This window comes from Megascapheus bottae, chromosome 24 (assembly GCF_031878675.1).
Source record: "Megascapheus bottae isolate mThoBot1 chromosome 24, mThoBot2.hap1, whole genome shotgun sequence".
Classification (NCBI taxonomy): Eukaryota; Metazoa; Chordata; class Mammalia; order Rodentia; family Geomyidae; genus Megascapheus; species Megascapheus bottae.
The window spans coordinates 8660201-8685765 of record NC_143532.1 but is presented as its reverse complement, the minus strand read 5'-3'; the positions used below and the strand labels follow the sequence as shown (position 1 = coordinate 8685765).

Genomic DNA, 25565 nt, shown 5'->3' with positions numbered 1-25565 from the left:
GTCCTAAGCAGATCTATTTTGCTCTGTTGCCATCCTCCCATCACAGTTAACAGAGGAGAAAATGCAGAAAGGGGATTGTGGTAGCTTAATCCATACTTCTGCAGCAGACATCATCATCTCTTTGTTTTAAACAACCATTGGCATGTTTGCACTGTTTTTTTTTTCTATTGCCAGTCCTGGGGCTTGAACTCAGGGCCTGGGCATTGTCCTTGAGCTTTCTTTCTTTTTCATTTTTTATTGTAATTAATAGAAGGGTTACATTATATTCGCCAGATAGAAGGTGCATTACTTCACATACATTGATACCCTTTCTCATGTCTTGGTCCCCATTTTCCCCCCCCCCACCCCCACCCCTCATCTTGTTTTCCCCCCTTCCCTATCCAGTTTCAAATAACCAATTAAGCACATATAAAATATATCAGATAACAAGGTGAAAAATTGTAACAATATGAGATAACCAAGGAATTGTCCTTGAGCTTTCTCAAGGGCTAGTGCTCTACCACTTGAGCCATAGTACCTCTTCCAACTTTTGCTGTGTATGTAGTATGGAGGACTCAAACCCAGGGCATCATGCAAGTTGGCAAACACTCTACCAGTAGGCCACACTCCCAGTCCATGTTTACACTCTTACGTTACCTGTGTAAAATCAAGATTTATTTTTAATGTTGCAGGAAGTCTTGTGTGCCATTCTCGTATTCTTCTGCAAGTTTGTTTTATCATCGGGCTTGAACTTGTGGCCTGGGCATTGTTCTTGAGCTCATTTTGCTCAAAACTAGCACTCTACCACTTTGAGCCACAGTGCCACTTCCACTTTTCTGGTGATTAATTGGAGATAAGAGTCTCACAGACTTTCTTGACCGGGCTGCCTTTAAACCTTGATCCTCATATCTCAGCCTCCCGAGTAGCTAGAATTACAGGCATGAGTCACCAAATGCCTGGCTCTGCAAGATTTTTAAAGTTTGGTGCAGGGCACGTCAGAAGGAAGACTGAAGAGCATTATTATCCAGACAACATTTTAGGATATAAAATGATTTGTAGCTCTCTCTTAGAGGCAAAAGAGCATGGAATAAATATTTGGGTTTTCATTAGTGACCTGATTACTGTGAATCTCAGGACAGTGAGAAGAGAACCTCAGCTGAAGTGATTGCTTAGATTACAGGCTGACAGCCTCCCGAGTTGTCACCTCTGAATTAATTCTAAGGCAGTAGTGCAATACATAATGGCATATTACATTATCTAATATAGTCATATTAAGCATGTACCTTCAGAGTATGCTTTAAAATTGTTTAAAGAGAGTCATAGGTCTTTATTCTTTTATCAGTGTATAAATTGATTATGAGAAATATGTAATTCTGACTCAATTGCACACCTTTTCATTTGCGAACTTGAAAAGATTGGAAAATATCTTGATTGATATTTCAATCAGCTTTCTAGATCATTTTCCTCTGTCTCAATTTCCCTGTGAAACAAGGCAGAGGAAACAAAAATATAGAATATAAGAAAAATAGGGAAGGAAAGGGGGACAAAAACATGAGAAAGGGTATCAAGGTTTGATACTTGACCAATGTAAGTGTAACCCTTCTATACTTTATCCCAACAATAAAATACAATAAAAAAGAAAAAGAATATAAAAAATAAATAAGACAAAACATTCAAGATGGTCACTAATCCGAGATTCAGCAGCACCTTTCCCTCTGCTCCCCTAGCAAAGATTCAGTGTTAAGTTGCCACATGTGCCAGCTGTTCCCCAGTTTATAATTCCCAACAAACCCTTTGCTGGCTGGTTTTGATCGCTTAATAAAAAAATGGAAGTAATACTTATATCCTTAGGATTCAATTCTAATCAGACTAGGCTGTTGTGTTGTTGAATAGTACAGAGTTTCCACAGATCAAATATAGTAGTGTCACTTATACTTCCTTGTGTCTGGAAATCATTTCTGAACTTGGCATTGCCATCTGGAAACCAGAATCAATCAAAAGTGAAGAGTCCAACAACTCAGCTTAAAAAATTTCACTAGTACTGTTCATTGATTTTTATTACTCCTACCTTAGGATTTTTATGTTCACAATTCCCCTTGCCAAGGAACACTGTGTTCCTGATCTCTCCTGGCTGGCTCCTTAGGCTGTTTATGTTTCCATCCAAAGGTCATTTACTCAGAGAGGCCTCTTAGGAATTCAACCTATGCAGCCCCTTGCCCATATTATTGCCTGCCCATGTCTTATTTTGTTTAAAGCCCTGTCCCTGTTTGTACTTACCTTGTTCTAAATTATTATGGTCATTTTCAGGATCATCATCATTATTCCTTGTACTAAAGAGTAAGCACACTGCTGAGTTTTTCTCATATGCCTTATATGAAACACTGTATTTGATACAAACATTTAATTGTGACAGCTAAAATTGGTTGCCTGCTTCCTATTCACCAAACACTAGGCAAAGTAAGCATATTAACTGACCAGTCCAGGTCAGGATCATCTCTTGCTTGGATTTCTGTGGTAGCCTTCCAAATGGTCTTCCTTTTGTTAGAACAAAATTCTACTTTTTTATATATGAATACTTTTCTTTTTTACTATCTGTGATTATTCAAAGGAGTTGTCATTTAACAAAGCAGCTTACGACTATATTTGATCACTGTCACCCCTTTCAGCAATCTCACTCATCCCTCTCCTAGCCACCCCTTTCTTCATCCTTTTTAATTTTCTAGGATATATTTTCAATTCTCCCCTCTTCTACTCTTCATTTGCTTACCACTTTGCCTGTAACCTCATCCCACCTCTTTCTAGTACCTCTTTTACCATGTTTTATTTTGCTGAACCTTGACTTTGCCTTTCTAAGAAATTATTCTATTTGAATTCACCCTTGATTCTACCAAATTTCAGTCATTTGTGTATTCTTGTGTATCATCCAATATATTTACTTATAAGTTTATAAGTTAAATTTAGCTTCCACATATGAGGGAAAACATGGATCCTTTGTCTCTCTGGGCCTGACTTGCTTCCCTTCACATAATTTTTTTCAGGTCTTTCCATTTCTTTACAAGTAGTACAATATCATTCTTTTTACTGTTGGCTATATGATTCCTGAAAAGGAGATTTAAGTTCAAAATGACTTTCCATTTATCACAATTGCCTTGCAGCTAAAACATACCAGCACAGTGCAAAAACTGAATAAAGAAAAATAAACTCTGGTTAGATAATCATTCCTTTCATGGATTGATTATCTGGCCAGTTCTTAAGGAGGCTGTTACCACTTTCCTCTTGTGGTAAGTCTTGCTTATTGCTAAAGGTTCACTTGTAACTTTTTCTCTGCTGTGGTACCTGCAAGAGTTCTATCTAATGAGATGATATCAAGAGTGACTATCTTCAGCATTCTGTTGCACTTAGATATAAGACTAGAAAAGAGAGGCCTGAAACCTCAGCATTTTTATTGAAATGGTCTGTAATGACTTTGAAAACTGGATTTATATCACCTACCTATTGCTGTATAACAAGAGCACTCCACAGTTTAGTGCCTTAATTAGTAAGCATTTATTACTGTCCACAAGACTGTGGCTCAGTTGAGTGGTTGCTCTGTTCTTCTGAGGCAGGATAGAAGCTCATCTCACTTGGCTGGATTCTCTCTCCATGATGATCAGGTAGCTGAGACTAGGCTATCCTACCCCTGACTGGAACCTCAAACCCTTGTCTTGGCTTATTTATTCATCATTGTCAGGATCCAAAGAACAGAACTGGAAATGCCAAAGCATCTTAAGACCATGGCTTGAAATGGGCAAGGATTAGAGAAATAGACTCCACTACTGTTGGAGATGCTGCAACATTGCAAAGAGTGTAGGTATGAAGTGACTACTCATTAGTTATTCCAGGACATGGGCTGGAAAAATAGAGGAACTGTATGAATCTCCTTTGATCACTCTTTCCCATCTTCTGAATAGTTGAAAGGCATGTGAAGCCTGAGCTATGCTATTGGCTTGTAGATTTTTAACACTTTACCAGAAAAGAGAATCTCACTGAAAGTACATCTGCCATGAGAACTTTTCACTGAAATACTTACCCTAAGTGTTTTGCACAATGAGTGTCATAAAAATGATGGTATAACCATCATTTTTCTGGCATAGGTATCTTGATCATATTGCCCCCAAATAATGATTGTACCTTTCCCTTCTAGGATTATGCCCATATATTGACTTGTATAACTGAGAGAGAGAAGTTTATTGTGCCCATCAAAGCTAGAGGTGCACGAGCCATCCTGGATTTTCCCGATGAGCTGAATTTTTCCACTTGCCCTGTTAAATACAGCACTCAGAAGATCCTTCTGGTACGAAACATTGGCAACAAAGATGCAGTGTTTCACACCAGAACTTACAGGTATGCAGATATTCCTTTGACTCTCATCTTTGATGGACTATGGTTCAAGCTAACCAGCTCAAGTAATTTGGAGAATAGCTTGTTACAATCTCCAGTTGCAAAATTGGGACACCTCATTAATGGAGCAATGAAGACCCCTTCTCCATCCTCAGAGCAAATTAAAGCTCTAGGTTTAATATCTTACATTTCTTTCTAAATCAGCCTAACCTGTTTGGTGTTTTTCAAATGATGGATAAATGTTCTGCTAGTATAGAAAACACAATGGGCATTTACAAATTAATATAATATTTTCTCCAAGAAAATTGCTAGATGAGTCTGCTATTTGTTGTACCAGATTTAGTGGCTTAAAACGACATATGAAGATTATCTTACAATTCCATAGATGGGAAGTCAGTCTGTGCTCAATCAGACTGTTGACATGGCAGTGATCCTTTTTGGAGGCCTGGGGTAGGGGAGAATCCATTCCTTTGCCCTCAGCTTTCTCACCTAGGAAATTAGGAAAAGGGTAGTCATCACTTCATAGAGTTGTTATGAGAAAAAAATAAATAAACATAAACTGCGAGTACATAGCAAATTCTATTTAAGGTGTCTGCCCTTTTGTTTTTTTACTTCAAATGAGTTGCCAGCATGGTCAGCAGAATAATAGCTCCTCATATATGCCCTTGTTCTAATTTCCCAGAATTAGAGAATATTACATGGCAAAAACAATACCTTAGCTGACCCTGTAATGGGAAAATCATCCTGGATTCTTTGCATGGGCCCAATGTAATTACAAAGATTCCAGAAAATAGCATAGAGAAGCAGAGTTCCAAGTGATAGAATGTGAAAAGTCTCAGTCTGCTATTGCTAGCAATGAAAATGAGACAACTGTGGGATGGAAAGGTAATATCAGGAGCCCTGGAGCTGGAAAGTGATAGAGTTTGATTTTAATCAGAGTAGTTATGGAATCCCTATAGTGTAGACACCATGGGGAAAAATTCTTTTGGAAATCCATGTCTTTGGGTATTCTTTATGGCATTTGTACAATCTTTGTTGTGTCTGGCAAGCCTCACATCTTAATTGAGGAAAGGGAAGCCTGTTGTTCAGCTGGCTCACAATGTCTTAGAAGGAACCTGTTTTAAAAATGAAAACAAAAGGTCCCCCACAACCACCATCCATAGGCAGATTCAAGACATACCTTGATGATGTTTTTTTAAATAATTTTTATTGTGATTAATAGAAGGAATACATTATATTCGCCAGATAGAAGGTGCATAACTTCACAAACATTGATACCCTTTCTCGTGATAATGTTTATAGGAAAAAGATTTACTTTCATATGTAGGCAGCCTATCTTCCTGGACGGTTCAGCCTGGCATGCACGAAGCCCTGGGTTCGATTCCTCAGTACCGCATACACAGAAAAAGCCAGAAGTGGTGCTAGGGAGCAAGTGGTAGAACGCTAGCCTTGAGAAAGCCCAAGGACAGTGCTCAGCCCTGAGTCCAAGCCCCAGGACTGGCAAAAAAAAAGTTGTAGAAAAATATGTGACTCTTTTCTATGCATGTAACTGTGTGACACATCATCTTTTCCTATCACAGAAATAATTCTAAGGTAAAATACCAACTCAAGGATTAATTAGGAATCACAAAGACAATACAGCATTCTCATTTTACAGATGAAGTAAGTAAGTTATGAGTAGAGAGTGACTTATCCAAGATCTCCCAATAAACTAATATCTAAGCCTGGACTGAAACAAAGCTGGGCCTGTTCTGAGCTTGTTTGCTATCAGATCAATTTTCAGAGTTTCACTGCTTGGCTGGATATCACTGAGGGACTTTGTTAGCTTTCCTGGCCTCCTTGGTCAGCTGGATTCCAGCTTTGGTGGGTGGAGATGCTAGAAGGAATAGAATAAAGGAAGATGCCATGGTGTTGTTGTCCCTCCTCCTCCTCCTCTTCCTCTTCCTCTTCCTCCTCCTCTTCCTCCTTGCAGCAGCTGCATCCCTTCTCTGGTTCTAACAATGGTCAGTTTGGCAGGCCATGGTTCATCTCCTACCAGTAACCCAGGTTGCCAGGATCTGATAACACTGTTCCTTTCCTTAGAGGTGATTAATTGCTGCTAACAATCCCAGAGCTATCTAGCTATCTTAACTTGGGTTTCTCATCTCTCCCATCTTCTGTGTAGTCAAGTCTCTCAATTAAGTTCCCTGTTTGCAAGTGTTTTTGTTTTTGTTTATAGTCTTCATTAGCTCACTATTTTCTACTACTTCCACAAAATATTTTTTTTCCAATCATGCTATCAGTTCTGTGAACTGGCCTAGATCTTCCCAATTAATCCCTTTCCTGAATTAGGCACAGTTAGTGTCTCCTGTTTGCTGTTGAGAACCCTGGGGATGACAGTGGAAAGGATGTGGTTGGATTTATGGGCATATCATCTATGGAGAGATCCCCTTGAAAACTCTCCATTCTAAAAGTTGTACACATGATTCTCCTTCCCAGGGAAGCTGAATAAGATTGCTAATAGAGTAAAACAGTGACAGTTTAGGAATTCAGACTCAAAAGTTCAGCTCTACTCTTGGTCCTGTCACTTTTGGGTTCAATGTATAGCTAAAAACAATATCTCAGGGTTGGGGTATGGCATAGGTGGTAGAGCACCAGCCAATGAGCAAAAGCATCAGATATCAAGTTCAAGTCTTGGTCTTGTACAAAAATAGAAAAAAATATCTCACAGAAAATTATTTTCTAAACATACCATATATTTTCTCATTGAAATAATGAGTTAATGAATAGTTAGCATTTATAAAATGGTTAGGCTTACATAAATTATAAAAATGAAAAGGGTGCCCTCATTAGAATATGAGGTACTGAAATGCAAGGACTATATCTAACTCTTTAAATTTGCATGTCTAGGATAAAAGAGTGCCCAATAAATGTTTATAGAAGGCCTAACCAAATAATATATCACAAGGGCAAAGCTGCAACTATAAACCTCTACAATAATTTAAAATAAAAATACATGTCCCAAGTACTATAAAATAGGCCTAATGTTTTTTACACTAATAAAAGGAGCTGCAATGTACTATAAAATATATAGACATAAACAATTACCTTTCAACTTTATTACAAATTTGACCTAAAACTCTAAGAGGTCTCAGAATAGCTTTCACTATTAAAGTAGGATTCATATTAGAAAAGGAAAAAGAGAAGATTAAGAAGCAAGTTCAAAATCTCAGGTTAGGAATTAAATAAGAAAGCTATCTGAATCAAAATATGATACTATGTTTAATATTTAATACCATAGGATGAATATTTAGGAGCCTGCTAAACTATTCCTTACATTGAATAGTTTTAATTCTTAAGCATAACTCATACAGAAAGCAAAACTCAAGACTTTTTGTGGCTCATGACTTTTCACAAACTGAGTTTCCTCTATAATCAAGTATTTGTTTTTAATGAATGCATAATATCACACCCAAATAGCTTGATAGAGCCATCCATATGCCCTTGAGGAACCACACTTTTCATTCCTTCATAAGAGCATTTTCTGATACTTGATATTTTCTAGCCTGTTTGGCCTGTTTGCTTTTAGTAAAATGAAGTGCAAAATCAAATTATAGACAATGTTTAAGCACCGGGACTTAACATACTCTATCCAATTAAGAACTGATTTATTGTGAAAGCTTAGGCAGCTTTCTAAGAGGCACTGATGATCCCAGGTGATTTCCTAACTACTGAAAAAGTTTAGTGTAATCTAAACCTAGCAGTTAGCACAAAGGGAAAGTATCCATTACCATTTCACAGCTTTTGGATTCCTCCAGATCCTAGAGACATGATATTACTGTCACTATCTCTATAAAATGTTAGCTTAGGTTCTGCAATATGATACTATTCAGTTCATCTCAAAACTGTTCTTTGGCTACTGAGAAATATTTGAAAAGAATATGAAAGCATAGTGCAGGAAGAAAAAATGTTAGGAAGTGGAAAAGAAAATATGGGGGATGTTGCTAGGTTGTTTTCAAAGCCAAAAAGCTGGTCTCCCTTTTCAGTTTTTTGGCTTTTTACTGAGACAGCAGAAAGGAAAGAGTTTCCTTTTCCTATGAAGGAAATCTCACCATTTCCTATTAAGGGAAGATTGTGCGTGTGTGTGCGTGCACACACACACACACACACACTTACACTTGAACTCAGGGCTTAGATGTTTTCCCTTAGCTTTGTTACTCAAGGCTAGCATTCTATCATTTGAGCCATAGCTCCATGTCTGGCATTTTTTGCTGATTAGAGATGAGTCTGATGAACTTTCCTGCCTAGGTTGGTTTCAAATCACGATCTTTAGAACTCAGCTTGCTAAGTAACTAGGATTATAGGCATGAGCCACCAGTGCCTGGCAAAATTATTGAGCTACTGAAAGTTTCTTCTTTTTCTGTTCCACAAGATGTTATAAAAATTAATGGATGATTGCGGCTATTTTATTTCCTCTCAAGATTTGATTGCAGTTCAGTTCAACAACCTTTTCTGAGAGACTTCTGTAAGTAAAGAACTGTCAGTGGGTAGAGGAGGGCAAATGACATTTGTCTAATAATAAGCCTTCCACCATAGCTTGGACTAGCCAAAAAATGATGAATTTGAAGGCAGCCTTCCATCCCAGTTCTTCCACTACCTAGTTGGGTAAATTTAGGTAAATTAAGTGCTGTTTGGGACAACTTTTTTATGATTAAGATGAAAGAATCAATAGCTACTCTTCCCAAGGTATTTTGGAAGCTTAAAAGAATTGACATGCAGAAAGTATTCCTCTCCATTCTCAACAGAGGATGTACTTACGACTTATGTCTCCTTCCTCACTCGGATCCTATGCTATGCATTTTCTTTTTAGCTCTATCAGTGCTTTACTAGGACTCCTCTCTCACTAGCTAGAAATTCTTGAAAGGAAGAAAGGGAAAAACTCAATTTTATGAGCACATATTCCACTGTGCATACTAGTACACTGGATGCTTTACATATGCAAGATTTTATTTAAGAGAAGATCTTGAGTCTGGGCTGTGATTGGCAACCTTGGAGGGGTGTGGCATGTGGGAGATTATGGGTGTCATATAACCCCAGATAGCAGTTCTGGATTGGCCATGTGGAGGCATAGTTTGGTTAAAAGGTAGAACAGGTGCATTGTGGGAGAGCTTAAGGATGGAGAGACCAAAACCTCCCACTTACCCCATCCTAGGAAGCTTGGAAATTAACAGGTGTACAGGATATTTGGACAAACATATGTGTGTGATCATCCTACAAAACCTGACTGGATGCAGATTCGGGGGATCTGGATTGCATGAGGGTTGGAACTTTATCACATATATTATGAGATTCAATAGAGATATTTGAGCAGGAGACAGATGTGTTGTTACTTGAGGGTGCGTTTTACAGTATCCCTATTGCTGAGTGAAGGATGAAGTAGACAATGATAAAAGCTGAACTTACCTAAACCCCAAACTCAACCTCAGCTTCATCTTCCAGCATCTCTGGACTATCAGTGAGGGAGGTAAAAACAGTAGTAGCAAAAGTAATACTAAATATTTGATAGCACCTGTATGCCAGGTAGAACTCTAAGCATTTTACCTATGAACCCCTATAGTCTACACTATAACACTATGAAATAGATGCTATTATTACTCTTCTTTTATTGTTTAAAAAGCCAAATTAAATAACTTGTCCAAAGTCATGGTCTAGTTGGATTTTGAACTCATTCAGTTAGTCCCAGACACTGTGCTAGTAACCACCATTCCTTGATGCCCTACAGCAATGTTGGGGCTATCTATATAATTGGTACTGCAAGTACCAGGAAAGGGCAGCGAAAGGAAGCGTCAAATGAAGAAGTGAAAGGCAAGGAGATCAAAGTAGATTAGACTGCACCAGAAAATAAACATGTCTATCCATGGTAAGAGGCCCTGCCGTAATGATCTCAGGCACCACTCAGCCTGCCCTTTCTCATCAGCTCTGTACTCTCCTAGCAGAAAGCTTGGGTTTTCCGAAATTGAGTTCATTTTTTAAGGGAAGATTTATGGTAGATAATTTGCAAAACTGTTGTGATAGAAGTAAATAATCAGAAACAGCTTAGCCTGCCAGATACATTGTATAACACATTACTTTGAAAAACTAGCAATTTAAAGGAGTGAAATGGACCATGAAAATAATTAAACAGGATGAGTTTCCTATTTGGAAGAAAGAACTCTGGAAAGTATTTAAGATATTTCATGATAAAATTCAGTTCCTCTCTTGCTCTTACCTTCCAGGACAATTAAGTTAAAACCAGTTCCTTTTCCTAAATAAATCTACCCTCCTGCCTAACAATGGCTTTAACCCCAAAGTCTCTTATCAGCACACAGGGCTGGTACTGTTTGGCTTTCTTTTTTAATTTTTAAATTATTTTTTTTATTGTTAGGATAATGTATAAAGGGGTTATAGTTACATTCATCAGGTAGTGGGTACATTACTTCTTGAACTTTGGCACCCTTTCTAAATGTACTCTCTGATTTTTCTCCAGAATGTTGTCATAGGTACTTTTTGGCTTCTGGTTGGGTTTTAGCTGCTGAAAATCCCAGAAAGCAACCAGACTGGAAGATATGATATCAGGATATTGGTACCCCACTATCACCTCTGTGAAGCCAGCTAGTGGTCTGTTTCTTTGGACTAAAACTCCTGTTCTTCATATGGCAACCTGTCTTAGGACTCCTTGTGTGTTTCAAAACCACTTTTTCTCCATGGCTTTTCCAGCCTAGAGATGGCGACCACTTTCCTGTTATATGTACATTTTCTTGTCCCATACCCTTGAAATAGATCTTTGTTAAACTGTCCTGGAATTTCCTGATGTGAGTGCACCATTGCTTTTTTTGTGGGTGGGACGGGGGAAGAAGGGAAGAAGGGGAGTTCTCTACTTTGAGTTCTCATAAACTTGATTTTTATCCCTTGTATAGTCCAGTTCTCTGGTAAGTAACAGTTTTTACATACACATTTTAGCATCTCCCTTACTGGAATCTCAGTGTATGGAGAGCAAGGACTGGATTTTATGCATTTGTAATCACCCTAACTCACTGTCTAAACCTAGCAGAAAAGGCTCAGTGAATGTTAGAAAATGGCAGCCAAGGGCACAAACAGGAATCATTTAAGTTACTCTTCCTTGTTGGTCTCTTTAATGTCATTTTAACCTTAAATCTAAAGTTCTTTCCCATAAGGGAAGAAAGAACACTTCTGGAACATGAAGCTACAGTGTAGAATATGAGTTGTCTACAAAAGAACAAGTGTCTCCAGCAGTCTTTTCCTCTTCCTCTCACACTGATAAGAACTGTGCTCTGATAGTGTGTCTCCCTTTGCAGGCCTTTCTCTGTGGAACCATTAAATGGAACTCTAAATGTGGGGGAGTCCATGCAACTGGAAATAAACTTTGAGCCACAGAGTGTGGGTAATCACAACCAAAAACTTATAATCGATTATGATACAGGTATGCATTATTCTTTAAAGTTCTGCATAGTAAGTAAGAAAGGTTTGGAGGAAAATGTTATGAGAAAGGTAAATGGAAGATGGTATTTTGGTAGTGTGAACATATGCTAAGTTCCACAAGGTAAAGAACACAAGAATGAATACCTCCACCAAAAATGATGTTGAGCCAGATAAAAATACCAGGTAGCTGGCTTCCCAAAGGTCTGAAAGCCTGAAGAACAAATCTCACTGGTAGATTGAGGCTATTTATGCATAAAGGAAAACTTGAAGGTAATGAATATACTATGGGTTTCCACTTGACTTACTACTCTCTCTTTCTCTCTCTCTCTCTCTCTCTCTCTCTCTCTCTCTCTTTCTCTCTCTCTCACACACACACGCACACACACATATGCATATGTGCATATGCACACGTGTGCATGTGTATGTGCTACTGAGGTTTGAACTTAAGGCTTTGCCCTTTGCCGCACAGGCGCTCTACCACTAAAGCCGTATTACCCTGAGCTATATTTTACTTCTTTCCTTCCTTTCTTCCTTCCTTCCTTTCTTCCTTCCTTCCTTCCTTCCTTCTTTCCTTCCTTCCTTCCTTCCTTCCTTCCTTCCTTCCTTCCTTCCTTCCTTCCTTTTCCTCCCTTCTTCCCTCCCTCCCTTCTTCCCTCCCTCCTTCCTTCTTTCTCCCTTCATTCTCCCCTGCCTCCCTTTTCCAGAGGAGAGGGTGAATGATGAGACTTGTCAGCCATGTGAACAAGTTACTTGTTAACCTTCCAACATATATGACATTGTAAACTTTGTTAGAAATATCAAAGAATTAATGTTTTGTGGCCCTTATTGCACAGTTTACAAGGATGCTATGAAGATTAACAAGTTCTTTGACTAAAATTTAGATCTTTCAAATATTTAAACAACAACAAGAAAGACATCAGGGGAGAGACAAATAGAAGTACCCAGGCAGGAAAAGAGTACAAATAACAAGCAGTCACAGTTCCCAGTTTCAGGCCTTATGGATATACATCTTAATAGGACATTGTTGTCCTGACCTTATGTTTTGTGAGCAAGTGGGCCTGGCTCCACATTGCCACCATGACAACACTCAGTCATTGAGATAATCTGCACATCTCTCCTACTGGTGTCAGCACTAAACCACTGACTAAGAAAAATGTAATCCCAAATAATGTAAACCCACATAAACAAAGTCCAGCTCATAATGCATGGAGATGTTAGTTTTCAAAATCTGCACCATGTTGTACTTCTACCAACAGTGCAAGAGTTCCAGTTGCTTTACATTCTTGCTTGCATATTGTGTTGTTTGATTGATCTTAGATATACCAGAGTTGTAAAATCCATGTCTAACAGGTTTTACTTTTCATTTCTCTAATGATAAACCATGTTGAGCCCCTTTACCTGTACTTACTGGCCATTCCTATTTCTATTCTAAGTGTCTGATGAGTCTCTCATTTTTTATTTATTAATTTCTAAGTCTCTGTACCTCGACATTCTGTTAGGAGGATATATTACTAATCCTATCTCCTAGCCCATAGCTTGCCATTTCATCTCCTTAATGATGTTTCTTGAAGAGAACTAACTGTTAATTTTGTTAAAATACATGTATTTACTTATAGTCCAGGTTCTGGGGCTTGATGTCCCTGAGCCTCTTGGTAATCAAGGGCAGCACTCTACCACTTGAACTACAATGCCACTTCTGACTTTTTTGAGTAGTTTATTGGAGCTAAGACTGTCACAGACTTATTTGCCCAGGTTGACTTTGAACCTCGATCCTCATATCTCAGCCTTCTGAGTAGCTACAGTTAAAGGTATAAGTCACCAATACTGGACCATGTTCGTTCTTGTTTTTAAAAAGATTGTTTTATCTCTTTGCTAAGCAGTAGGCCTATCTCTGTCTCAACTGCTTCCACTCCCTCTTCTATTCTTCTCTCCTTCCTCCTCCCTCCTCCTCTCTCTCTTTCTCTCCTTTCACATATGAGTTATTGGCTCTTTTCCAGTCTCATTATTTGTTCTGGGACACTAGTTAGAGTTTACTCCAGTTGGATGTTTGCTGTAGGTTTTAGGGGGTTCTCTATCAGATTAAAAAGTTTCCTTTACTCCTTAGATTCTATCACATTGAATCTTGGATAAATGTTGAATTTTATCAAATATTTTTGTGCATTTATTGACATTATCCTATGTGATTTCACTTTTATTCTTCCAAACTGGTGATTGATTTTTGAAATGCTAAATTCCTGCTCTATTCTGGGATATACTCAAGTTTTAAATATTAGCATTTTAATAAATTGCTGGATTAGATGTGCTAACATTTTGTTTGCCAGCTTAGCACCCAAATTCATGAGAAAAAAATTGCCTATAATTTTCTTATTTAGTAAAGGTCTTATCATATTTTGGTCTGGCAAAGCAAATTGGATATAGAAAGGGAACCAGTTCTATAAATGGCAATTAGACCACATTTGTTAATAATCATGTCATATGAAAGCTATTAATTTTGGCTCCTTGTTTTATCAGATGTTAGAAGATACCACTCACATTCACAACTGTGAATTGATTTATGGTTTATCTTGTTGGCTATCAATTTTCATGTTTATCTATCTTCATCTATCTATCTGGCTAATACAATTTCCTATTGTATTAACCATTTTATCATTATGACACATCTCTTTAATTACTATATTAGCATACATTCATTATTCAAAATAATTCATTCTTGGGGCCAGGAGTTTGGTCTAGTGGTAGAGTGCTTGCCTAGCATGCACGAAGACCCAGGTTCAATTCCTCGGTACCACATACATAGAAAAAAGCTGTAAGTGGTGCTGTGGCTTAAGTGGTAGAGTACTAGCCTTGAGAAAGTCCAAGAACAGTGCCTAGGCCCTGAGTTCAAGGCCCAGGACTGGCAAAAGTAAAACAAATTAGTTCTTCATAAAGTATCTCCTTGCTAAGATTATTTTTTTGGTGGGTCATGGGGCTGGAACTCAGCCTGGGCACTGTCACGAGCTTTACACTACCCTTGAGCCAAGCCTCACTTCCCATTTTCTACAGGTTAATTGGAGATAAGAGTCTCAGGTACATTAGTGCTGGGGCTGAATTTGAAACTTGATCCTCAGATCTCAACCTCCTGAATAGCTAGGATTACAGGTGTGAGCTGCCGCACCTCGCTCCTTGCTAAGATTTTTGCATTGAAGTCTACTTCACCTGACATATAGTATAGAGCTGTCTTTTGATTAGTGTGGACATCGTACATTCTGTTCATCTTTTTTTATTAAGGCTTTCTGTCTTCATATTTAAAGTTTGACAGTTGGAAGTGTCACCAGGTGGTTATTTTTAAAAAAATTGGTTCTGAAAAATCTTTCTTTTAATTGGGTGAGACTACTGACATATTTGGGCTTGACATTCCGACTGCTAAGTAGTTACAACCACTATAGCCAGTGAGAAAATTCCTGCCTGAATTTTTAATGAAAACTTCTTTGTTACGAATGTTAATAGTAGATGAAGCTGAAATATGTGAGTGCTAATAAATGTGGTAGTACATTCTTCCCTTCTAGATCTCTACATCTCTGTAAGGTATCGTTTTTAGGCATTCCTAAAAACTAAGAATCTACAAAAAACGTAACTTTAGATTTACCTTCGCATTGCTCTCTCACAAGATTTTAAACCAGGGATTGAAAAATTAAAACAAATAGTTAACAGTTTTATTTTCTTTAAAATAATTAATCATTGGTAAATATGTTAAACTGCCTTTAATATATTACATATCTCTTATCTTTTAAAGTGTTTCCAATGTATTTTAATATAGTTGATACCTAAATGCTATGGTATATATAGGTATATATATAACAAATAGATAAGCTCATATGTTGGGTTATAATTTTTAAATACATCACTTGCATATGTTTTAAGAACTGACATAGTATGGTCTATGAAAAATAGAATCCAAACTAGAAAGATCCAGACCTTAGATTTTACAGAGGAAAAACAAAGTTCTAAAATGAACACTTGCCCAAGGTCATACCTCTGTGCTCAAGGAAAGGAAGGCTTCACCGTAAGGAATATTTGTATGTTCAAATTTAATTTACTGATGGAAAAGTTGGTTTCCACACAGGTGATTCTCAAGTTGGTTTTAGTGAATAAAGTTATTTTATGAAGATTACAGATAGAGGGGAGATAGCTTAGACCAGTTTTCCTTACATGAATGACACATGCTTATTGTGTCATTAGTGTCCAGAACTGATTACTTCCATCAGTGACTAGCAGTAATGAATACTTGGACACAATTAATCATGGAGCTTTCCAGGCAGCCATCATCACTGGCTTCCCATGTCACCAAATAAACATCTAATAGAACTTTCTGCAGCTGTTGTCGAAAGTATGAATTGATTTGAATGGAGAACTGAATATGAGATATTGATGTTTTTTTCTTCATTCTTCCTCAGACAGTGTTCCAGAAGGAAGGAGCCCTGACACTTCTTAGCAGGAACTACTTAGTCACACTTCTAACAATTGTATTTATTTCTTCTATCAGCTTTTGGCTCCACCAGACATATTCTTGATGAAGGGCAGCAAGAAAGTCAACTGTAGGGCCGGGTGTGATGGCTCACCCAGCTGTAATTCTAGCTATTCAAGAAGCTGAGATCTGAGGATAGCGGTTTAAAGCCTGCCTGGGCATAGAGTATATGAAATTCTTATCTCTAATTCACCACTAGAAAACTGGAAATGGTGCTGTGACCTGGACACTATCCCTTACCTTTTCACTCAGGGCTGGTCTAGCTTTTTACTGGTTAACTGGAAATAAAGAGTTTCACTGACTTCCCTACTTGGGCTAGTTTCTAATTATGATCCTTAGATCTCATCCTTCTGAATAGCTAGGATCACAGGCATGAGGTACCAGTACCCAGAAGTTATCTTTTAATTGTCATCCAAATGGGAGAAAAAGTTCTGAACTTTTACAAGATCATCCATTGAAGATTAAGAACACAACTATACAAAGCTATGTTCACAACAGAAATACAAAACAGAACCTGGTTGGTTCAATTCAACAAATCTGAGAGGATATTATTTTGTTCTTAAGAGAGAAATAAATGGTTGCTTTTTCAGTTTTGACATTTTCAACGGAATATTGAACAACTGTATATAATCTAAGGATTCATGAATATATATTAGTATTCAGAACAGGACTTATAAAAATAAAAACAATATTGCTGAATATTAGGTTACTTGAATATGGAAAAAATATATAAACACCACAGATTTTTCTTCAATGCCTGGTGAGGTTGTTGTCACCTTAAAGGTGATATTAGCCATGGCATAATCAGGAAAAATAGCTGATATACTTGTTTTGCATTGTTTAACAGCATTATGTCTGGGGACAATATTTCAGTTTATAAGTCAGAAGTTGGCAAGTAGGCTTCTCCCCTAAAGATGTATTGATGCATTATTATTATTATTAAATATCTAAGCACTCATAATGTTTGTGCTTTGCAGGGCAGCATTTACAGTCCTTTATATATTTTATTTCAACATGCCTTCTAAAACTATAAAGAATTGCATTTTTCATTGTAAAGGCTAATAAAAGAGTAATAAACCATAACATATTAAATAATTGAGAATAATAAAGTTGAAACTAGCGGTTTAAAGCTTGCCTGGCTTTAATATTTAATTTAATAATAATTACTGCCTGGCTAGTAAATAATATGTATCCAAATTTACCTGCATAGATTTTAAGTATGTGCTTATTATAATGAATGAATGAATGAATGAATGAATATGCACCATTATAAATAGAAAATCTGAACAAGATGTAGTTGTAGAACAAAAAGGCATTTAGGAACCTTTTTTGACCTCATTTTCTTTTCTTTATTCCTAGGGACTGAAACACAAATTCCTAGGGAATAATAGTACAAATTAGGGCAATTCTAGCTGTCAGGAGTTATTTAGAGAGGTGGGATAAACTTTCTATAAATTGCATAGCAAGGGAAAACTTTCTGATCATTTGGTGCTGGTATTCAACAGGGTACTGGAAGTTGATGGGATGGAACACAAGATCTTGCTTATGCTAGATAAGCAGCTATACCCTTGTGCTAGATCTCCAGCCTAGAGGACATTTCTTTTTAACTTCTTTCATTTTCAAGATGAGTACTCTGAGACCAAGGGCTGATTAATGATTATGCCTAAATAAAGCCAGACTTGAGCCCTAAGCCTTTGGAAATCCTTTATAGCCGCTGGTGCAGATTAAGAATAGCAACTTTGTCTTTACCATTAATGTGTAGGTGAGCTCAGTCATAGTGCCTCAATTCCATTTTCCCAGTGAAAGAAGAGGCCTTCCAAAGAAGCTGAAATCCAGTAATATACAATGGGGTGAGTTTAACCCTGCTATAACCAAGAAATTAGAGAAATACCCTATCAACTAGAGATCTATCGTTCCACTCATATATTTTATGTAGTGCCCTCTGTTGTCTGAAATATGCTTTGTATATAACTAGCTTTGCATTTACTACTGTGAAGTTAGTTTTGTTTCCATTTGTTTTTGCTTGATTGATAGTACCAAAAAAGAAAAAGAAAAATCCTGCCAAGAAGTAATGAGACCTTCTATAATGTACATTTTTCTCCTGGGATATAATAAATGATTGTAGCTAACCTCATCTGTAGTGATTGGTGGCATTCACCCCCAGAAATCAAGCCAGAGTAGGAACAGGCACTCCAAGGGCACAAATGGTGCAGAGACACAGCAGCCTTCTCCATCCCTGGAAACTTGCCTCTGCCTCCAGCTCACGTCCTCTAGAACGGAGGATCACAGGCATGAGGTATCAGTACCCAGAAGTTATCTTTTAATTGTCATCCTTTTTTGAGGTTATATTTATCTAAGTGAATTGAAAAACAAAGTACTTCAAACAGTTAAGTGACAGAAGAATGGTTAATGTATTCTTTATGGATCTGATGATTAAGGAAAATTACTAAAACAGCAATATTAGATGGTTTTCAAAAATGGTATGTTTTGCTATATTTCTTGGAAGAAGCACTGCTATTATGAGCAAATCAAATTGATGGCATTATGTACTTCAACCCCTAGATATAAATAAATCTTTGGCATGTTTGTCTCTTGATTAATTTTCTTTCTTGCTTTCTTTCTTTCCAGTCCCGGGGCTTGAATTCAGCACCTAGGTACTGTCCTTGAGTTTTCTCAAGGCCAGTGCTCTACCACTTGAGCCATGGCACCACTTCCAGTTTTTTTGTGTATGTAGTACCAAAGAATCGAACCCAGGGCTTTGTGCATGCTAGGCAAGCATTCTACCACTAAGCCATACTCCTGGTCATAACTTGATTAATTTTTAAAACAATGAACAGTTTCAAACAGTCACATAAACACAGAAAATAATAAAAAAATCAATACCTGTTATCTTTAGCTCATCTCAGAAATGTTCATATACATTTTTATATATTTAAACTGATTATATATTTATGTAATTAAACTGATTATATATTTACGAATGCCTTAGTAATTTTTTCTTTCTTTTTTTGATGTTTCTAGAATTTATTTTTGGTGAAACAATCTCATCTTAGTAACAATGTGGAATGACTTCCATTATTTTATAAGACCAGATTTGAAATGAACAATGGAATAATCTGGTTTTGCTGATTATTATTAAACTAATAGTAAAGGGATGAGTTAATTAATTTAAAATAAACCTCTCTATCTCTGTTTGACAATACTTATTTCTGTTTCCTTCCTTCCTTCATTCCTTCATTCCTTCGTTCCTTCCTTCTTTCCTCCTTCCTCTCTCCCTCCCTTCTTTCTTTTCTTCCTTTCTTCCATTTGCCCATCCTAGGTAAGTGCGCGCACGTGCACACACACACACACGTACACACACACACACACACACAATGAAAAATGTTCTGAAAGGCCCAACAAGAAAGGTCATCACACATATATGACCACCATTTCAATTCTTAGTAATCTTTTCTTATCTAGTTCCCATATCTTAGTTCTTAGAAGAGCTGTACAGGGTACATTTTTAATGTAGTCTCTATAAATTTACTTACTTACAAACGAGTCATTTTAAAGTTTACATAATACTAGTATACTGCACACATCCTTCTCTACTTTTTTATTTATTCAGTGTTATGTTTTAAATATTTAAACATGTAAACACAGGTTGTTCTGATTCATTTTAACTTAAATAACATATAGCATAACAGTATAGTTTAGACTGCTCCTATTTTATTGCTGTTATTGCAGACTGTTGCATCAGGCATCTGTGTACAAGGTTCTTCCGCATGTGAGTGTTAAGATTTTGTGTTTTGGTTTTGGTAGTATTGAGATTTGGTAGAAATTCTTAGTAGAAAGGTTCTCTACCACTTGAATAAGACACCCATCCCAAGATTGTCTTTTTGGAAAATGCCTGCAAGTATAAATCAGCAGTAATAATTTTATACTTTTTATTTGGTCAGTTGTGAGGCTTGGTCTCCAGGCTCCTGAGCTCTTCAGCTCAATGCTAATGCTCTACCACTTGAGCCACTGTACCACTTCATTCACAGCGGGCCAAGATTATGGTCTAATGGTAGAGCACTTGCCTAGCATGTACAAAAGCCTGGGTTCAATTCCTGGGTACTGCATATACATGGAAAAAAAGCTGGCAGTGGTTCTGTGGCTCAAGTGGTAGAGCTCAAACCTTGAGAAAGCCCAAGGACAGTGCTCAGGCTCTGAGTTCAAGCCCCTGGCACTGGCAAAAAAAAAACTTAAAAAAAAAAGTATTCAGGGGCCAGGAGCTTGCCTAGAGGAGGTAGAGTGATCGTCTCACATGCACAAAGAACTGGGTTTGATTCTTGGTACCACATACACAGAAAAGGCCAGAAGTGGCACTGTAGCTCAAGTGGCAGAGCACTAGCTTTATGTAAAAAGTGTCCAAGGACAGTGTCCAAGCCCTGAGTTCAAGCCCCAGGACTGGCAAAAAGAAAAAAGTATTCACAATATTTAAGTGTTTTTGTCTATTTTGATATTATAATGATAGATCTACTATGATATCACTGAGTCAAATAGTAGAAGGTAGTTTGTAGTTTGTGTCTTCTTAAAAGCCCATGTGCTTTTTTTCATATCTAGAATCAAGGTAACTAGTGAATTTTGAATCATGTCAAGGGCTCAAGTTGCTGTGGTGAATAATAAAAAGGCTTCCTAATCTTTTAAACATATATCTGAAACATAATTTTTATTTCCATTTTTTGGGGGTAGTCACTTTCCAGGTATGGATGCATGGTATGTAAGTGTGTGTATGTGTGTGTTTGGTTTTAATTACTATTCTTTGTGATGTGATTTGGTTTAGTTTTCCATTTTTGAAGTTATTAAATCTTTTCTTCCAATTCCTGTTCCTGTCTGTCTGTCAGTCCTCTCATGCTGAGCGGTTCTTCCCAGGTAGATGTGGTATACTAATTTTGGAACTTAAAAGGCAGCTCATAAATGGGCTGAAGGTTGGGCATATGATTATAATTCTAGAACTCAATTGTTCTCCTTGTCAGGAGGTAAAAGATAGAGAACCACTTAAGAAGTAAATGTCTCAGAAAACCCACATCACCAACTCATGCTTTATGTATTTCTTACAGTCACTAAGAAAGACAGTTTGTAACCCCACTAAGCACAGTATTCAAGTTTTCTGGTCATATTTAATCCTCAAGTTAATGGGATGGTGGGGACATTGAGATGTCTAATGCTTTCATTATGCCTAACTTCAGCTTGTAAAAAAATAGACTGTGAGCCTCACTCCAGAATAAATCTTCAAGTATTTGTACTTTGTTAATACCTAGGTGAAACTGTATTTGTCTGTCTCTATGGAGCTGCCATAGATATGAATATACGGCTGGACAAAAATTCTTTGATCTTGGAGAAAACATATATAACTCTGGCCAATCAGCGGACTATCACAATTCACAACCGCAGTAACATCATTGCTCATTTCCAGTGGAAGGTATTTGCTACCCAAGAAGAGGAAGACGGGGAAAAGCAGAGGTTTGTAACAAAAATCCCTATATGCAGCAACAGAGGGTGAGGAAGTTCAATTATGTAAGAAAAAAACTGTGACTTTTACAGTAAATTTCTGGGTTCCCTTCTGGAACTGCTTATCCAAAGAATCAAGACAGGTATTCATGGTCCATGCTTGTTGTAATCCTAGCAACTCAGAAAGCTGAGATATGAAGATCACGGTTCCAAGCATGGACAAGAAAGTCTGTGAGCCTCTTTCCTCCAATTAACCACCAAAAAGATAAAAGTGAAGCCATGGCTTAAGTGTTAGAGCACCAGCTTTAAATGGAAAAGTTCAGGGGGGTAGCGCATGCACATACACATGCACACATGAATATAAGCTGAGTGAGCCAAAAAACAAAACAAAATGTCTTCCATTCTCTGTTCATCTCCACCTGGTTATAAGTTAGCAGTAATGGAACTCTTAGACTTTTAAAACCCGAAGATATCACTTCATAGTTTTCCCAAACAAATCTATATATGTATAACCCCAACTGAGTTGACTAGCTTCATAAAGAGTTTCTGAAGGTAATCTATTTTGAGGTGTCACTAATATAAATTTATTTCAGTGAAAAGCTATTTCCAAGAAATAGGTTGAAGAAAAAGAAGGACTTAGATATAATGACTTTATATTATTAGTTTTATATCATTGCTCCATCTTTGCAAACTGTATAATTTAATAATGATTTCTTACTGGTATCTATAATATTCTACTTTTTGTAAAAAAAAAAACCTGATAACTTCAGGCAATGGAAGAAATTATTAAAACGTAAAAACCAGATGGTTTTCAACTAATCTCATCAGTATTAAATTTTGAATATTTCCTTTTTTTTACTGCTATTTCATTTTTATCTTCTTCCACCCTCTCTGAATGAACTTTTTTTTTTTTGCTGCTTTCATTGGAATTTATCTCAGCCTTTTTTTATTTGCCTCTCCTTTTCCATTAAAGATTAGCCCTGGGAAGCTTCAAAGCTTTGTTTAAAACCAAGTTGAGATAGGATAAAAATAAAAGCCTTAGGTCCAAGGAAACCAGGCAGAAATCCCCCAGTGTGCTGTCCCTAATTGAATCAGAAGAAGCTATGACAATGACAGGGTGCAGTGAGCCAGATGCTTTGTCATTCACACAATGAACTTTAATCACAGCATCTCCAGTATGCCATCTTTAAAAATCGAGAGAAGAAAAACCTTGTTCTGCCTCAAAACTTCATTTAGCCTCATGGTCTAGAAATGTCAGTGGTTTAAAAATCAGGAGGAAGCACTGTTCATCCACTGTTCATTTGTCCTGATTCCACAGTTGAGGGGTGCCAGCCAGCAATCAGAGCAGCCTCATCAAGTGTGAGAACTACTATAATCAAGAAAGTTAAGCAGCAGTAAAAGCAGGGTTTTCCTCCCAATATCATGCTGCCCTGTACACATAACCTTTTGGGGAAAATGGTGCATATTCTAAGAGGAAATCTAGCTTTAATTTCAGCTATGTGCCTTTGTTAACTGTATGTAGTATGTGTCTGTTGACATGACAATATCCAGGGAATGGAGTTAATTTCCACAGTTAGACTCATGGAAAATAAGAAGCAATCATATCAGAGCTGTCATACTATAGAGAAAATAATTTCAACTCCATGTGGCTGGATATTTTTCCTCCACTTCATTTTTTCTTATACCCACACTAGAATATTATCTTTCATTCTTCTTTCGTGTGCTGCTTTTCTTTTATTTTCTCTCTTGCTCTATCTGTGCTTCTTACATTTCCTTTTGTGACAAGGGGACAATATAGTGTAGCATCTTGAGAATCTATATTGAAAGTACAAGGTCAATGGTCTTCTTTTAAACCATGAACTTGGAAACTGGCTTTAGATTGCTGAGAATACCTGTCTCTACTTTCCCTTTGGGTAACATATGGCAATGTAACTCATGTTATTTTGGATTGTTATATGGATTGTTTTATCCAAGTAGAGTCTGTTGTGGGCCATGCCCTTCTTTCCTTCCTTTCTATCTCCCGAGTGCCAGATACCTAGGGACAACAGGATTCATGAAGACCTTTTATACCTGATCCCTTTATTGCCTATTAGTGGGCTCTTGGCTCTCTTCCCTCTCTTGCTCTTTGAGACTTTCCCTAGTATGCATCAACTTTCATCTTATTTGCTTTGTGTAACTGCCATGAGATTCCCATTCTCTTGAAAAGCAAGGCAAGTTCATAGCAGTTTATGTCTTACTAAACCCTGAGTTCCTTTCTGCATAACTGCCCCTCTGCAAATGGAGGTGCTCTTACAATGACTGTAGGTCTCTTTTTTTCATGTCACAAATTGTCAGGTTGTGTCTCAAGTGTTACATCGGCAGCAGAGAAAGAATGTTCTATGACAGCTGGCTTACGAGGAAGAGTTCTGCCCATTACTAAAATCCAGCAGCAAGATCTTTAGTCAAAGAGATGAATCCTCACTGGAGGCCCCTGGCGAGGCCAGCACAGCTGTTCTGGGCCATGGTCCTTTGTTGGGATGACCCCTTGTTCCTAGTAAGGAATTGCTTCTTCTTTTTCTCCTTTCCCCTCAACAGCTCTATATTTAAAAATGGCAGAGAAGCCAGGGGCCAGTGGGTCTCAAAAGACAGATCTGAGGATCGTAATTTGAAGCCAGCCAGGCAGGGAAGTCTGTGAAACTGTTCTTTACAATTAACCACCAAAAAGCTGGAAATGGAGTTGTGGCTTAGGTAGTATAGCACCAGCTTTGAATTAAAAAACTAAGAAATATCTCCTAGGCCCCAAATTGAAGTGCTAGTGTTTGTTCATGTGCGCATACACACATACAATGTAGAAAGATAGACATTGTTCCTGTATTTGGAGCAGAGAAAACATGTTCTAAGTATTTCTCAGAGACTGGAATTTACCTTTTCATCCCACCCAGGACCTAAGAAAGTCTGAAAAGTGCGGACATTCGGGTGAGACTCGTGGGGCTCTCCTCAACTTCTCCACTTACAATGTGCCTTAAACCTTGGCCTGAGAGTGGCTCAAGAATGCTCAAAGCTTTCACAGATGCCCTCTCCTGTTCTAGACACCATGGTTTCCTGTCTACCATCATCTTAATGAGAAAAAAAATTCCTCCCCGTGGAGGAATTTCTGCCCCAGGAAGGGCAGTTTATCAATTCCAGTCTAGGAAGAATGGTCTTCTCATTGTCTTCATGGAAACTTTGGACATATGTCTGGTTTGGAAATATTGGCTATTCCTTGGCATCCATCTCTAGCAATGAAGATGCCTCCTTCTGTAAGAAGAAGTTCTGGGGTTTAAATTTGTTTTTATTCTTTTTTTTTTGAAAGAAAAGCTCTGGAATTAGAAACAGGGACCTTTAAAAATTACCTTTTTTTTCTCTTTCTTGATGTTTTTCTGGAACTGGCAAAAAATAATCTCTTCAGAAAGAGGCTGCATTCATCCTTTCTTTCTGGCTCATTCTTGTCCTGAGGGATTTTGAAAATACTCTGCAAGGACTCTTCATACTCATGCTCATCACGTTTACTGTATTCAGAATTTTGGCCTGAGTTTTTAAGGATTTCTGCTTATTTCTCCAGCAGGGTCAAAGCCATTGTCTCAAGAGCAGGTGGTTCTGATTGTAACTATGTGCTTGCTGTACAAGATCTCCCTGAATCCTCAGTGGAGCTCACACAGTGGTTAGCATGAATTTATTCCACAAAATTCAGATAGGACATGGCACATTTCTGTAGCTGCATCTGTTTTAATTGGATTTTGAATCTACC

General features: G+C 37.5%; 1 protein-coding gene across 1 annotated transcript in view; it reads left to right on the top strand.

The window, feature by feature from the left end:
- Hydin (HYDIN axonemal central pair apparatus protein) overlaps positions 1-25565 on the top strand; it is a 248285-nt gene that overhangs the window by 41302 nt on the left and 181418 nt on the right. Inside the window, exons 6-8 of the mRNA XM_090357298.1 lie at positions 4163-4362; positions 11694-11818; positions 21610-21811. Of these exons, the coding sequence (XP_090213424.1) occupies positions 4163-4362; positions 11694-11818; positions 21610-21811 (527 nt within the window). The remainder of the gene's footprint in view (positions 1-4162; positions 4363-11693; positions 11819-21609; positions 21812-25565) is intronic.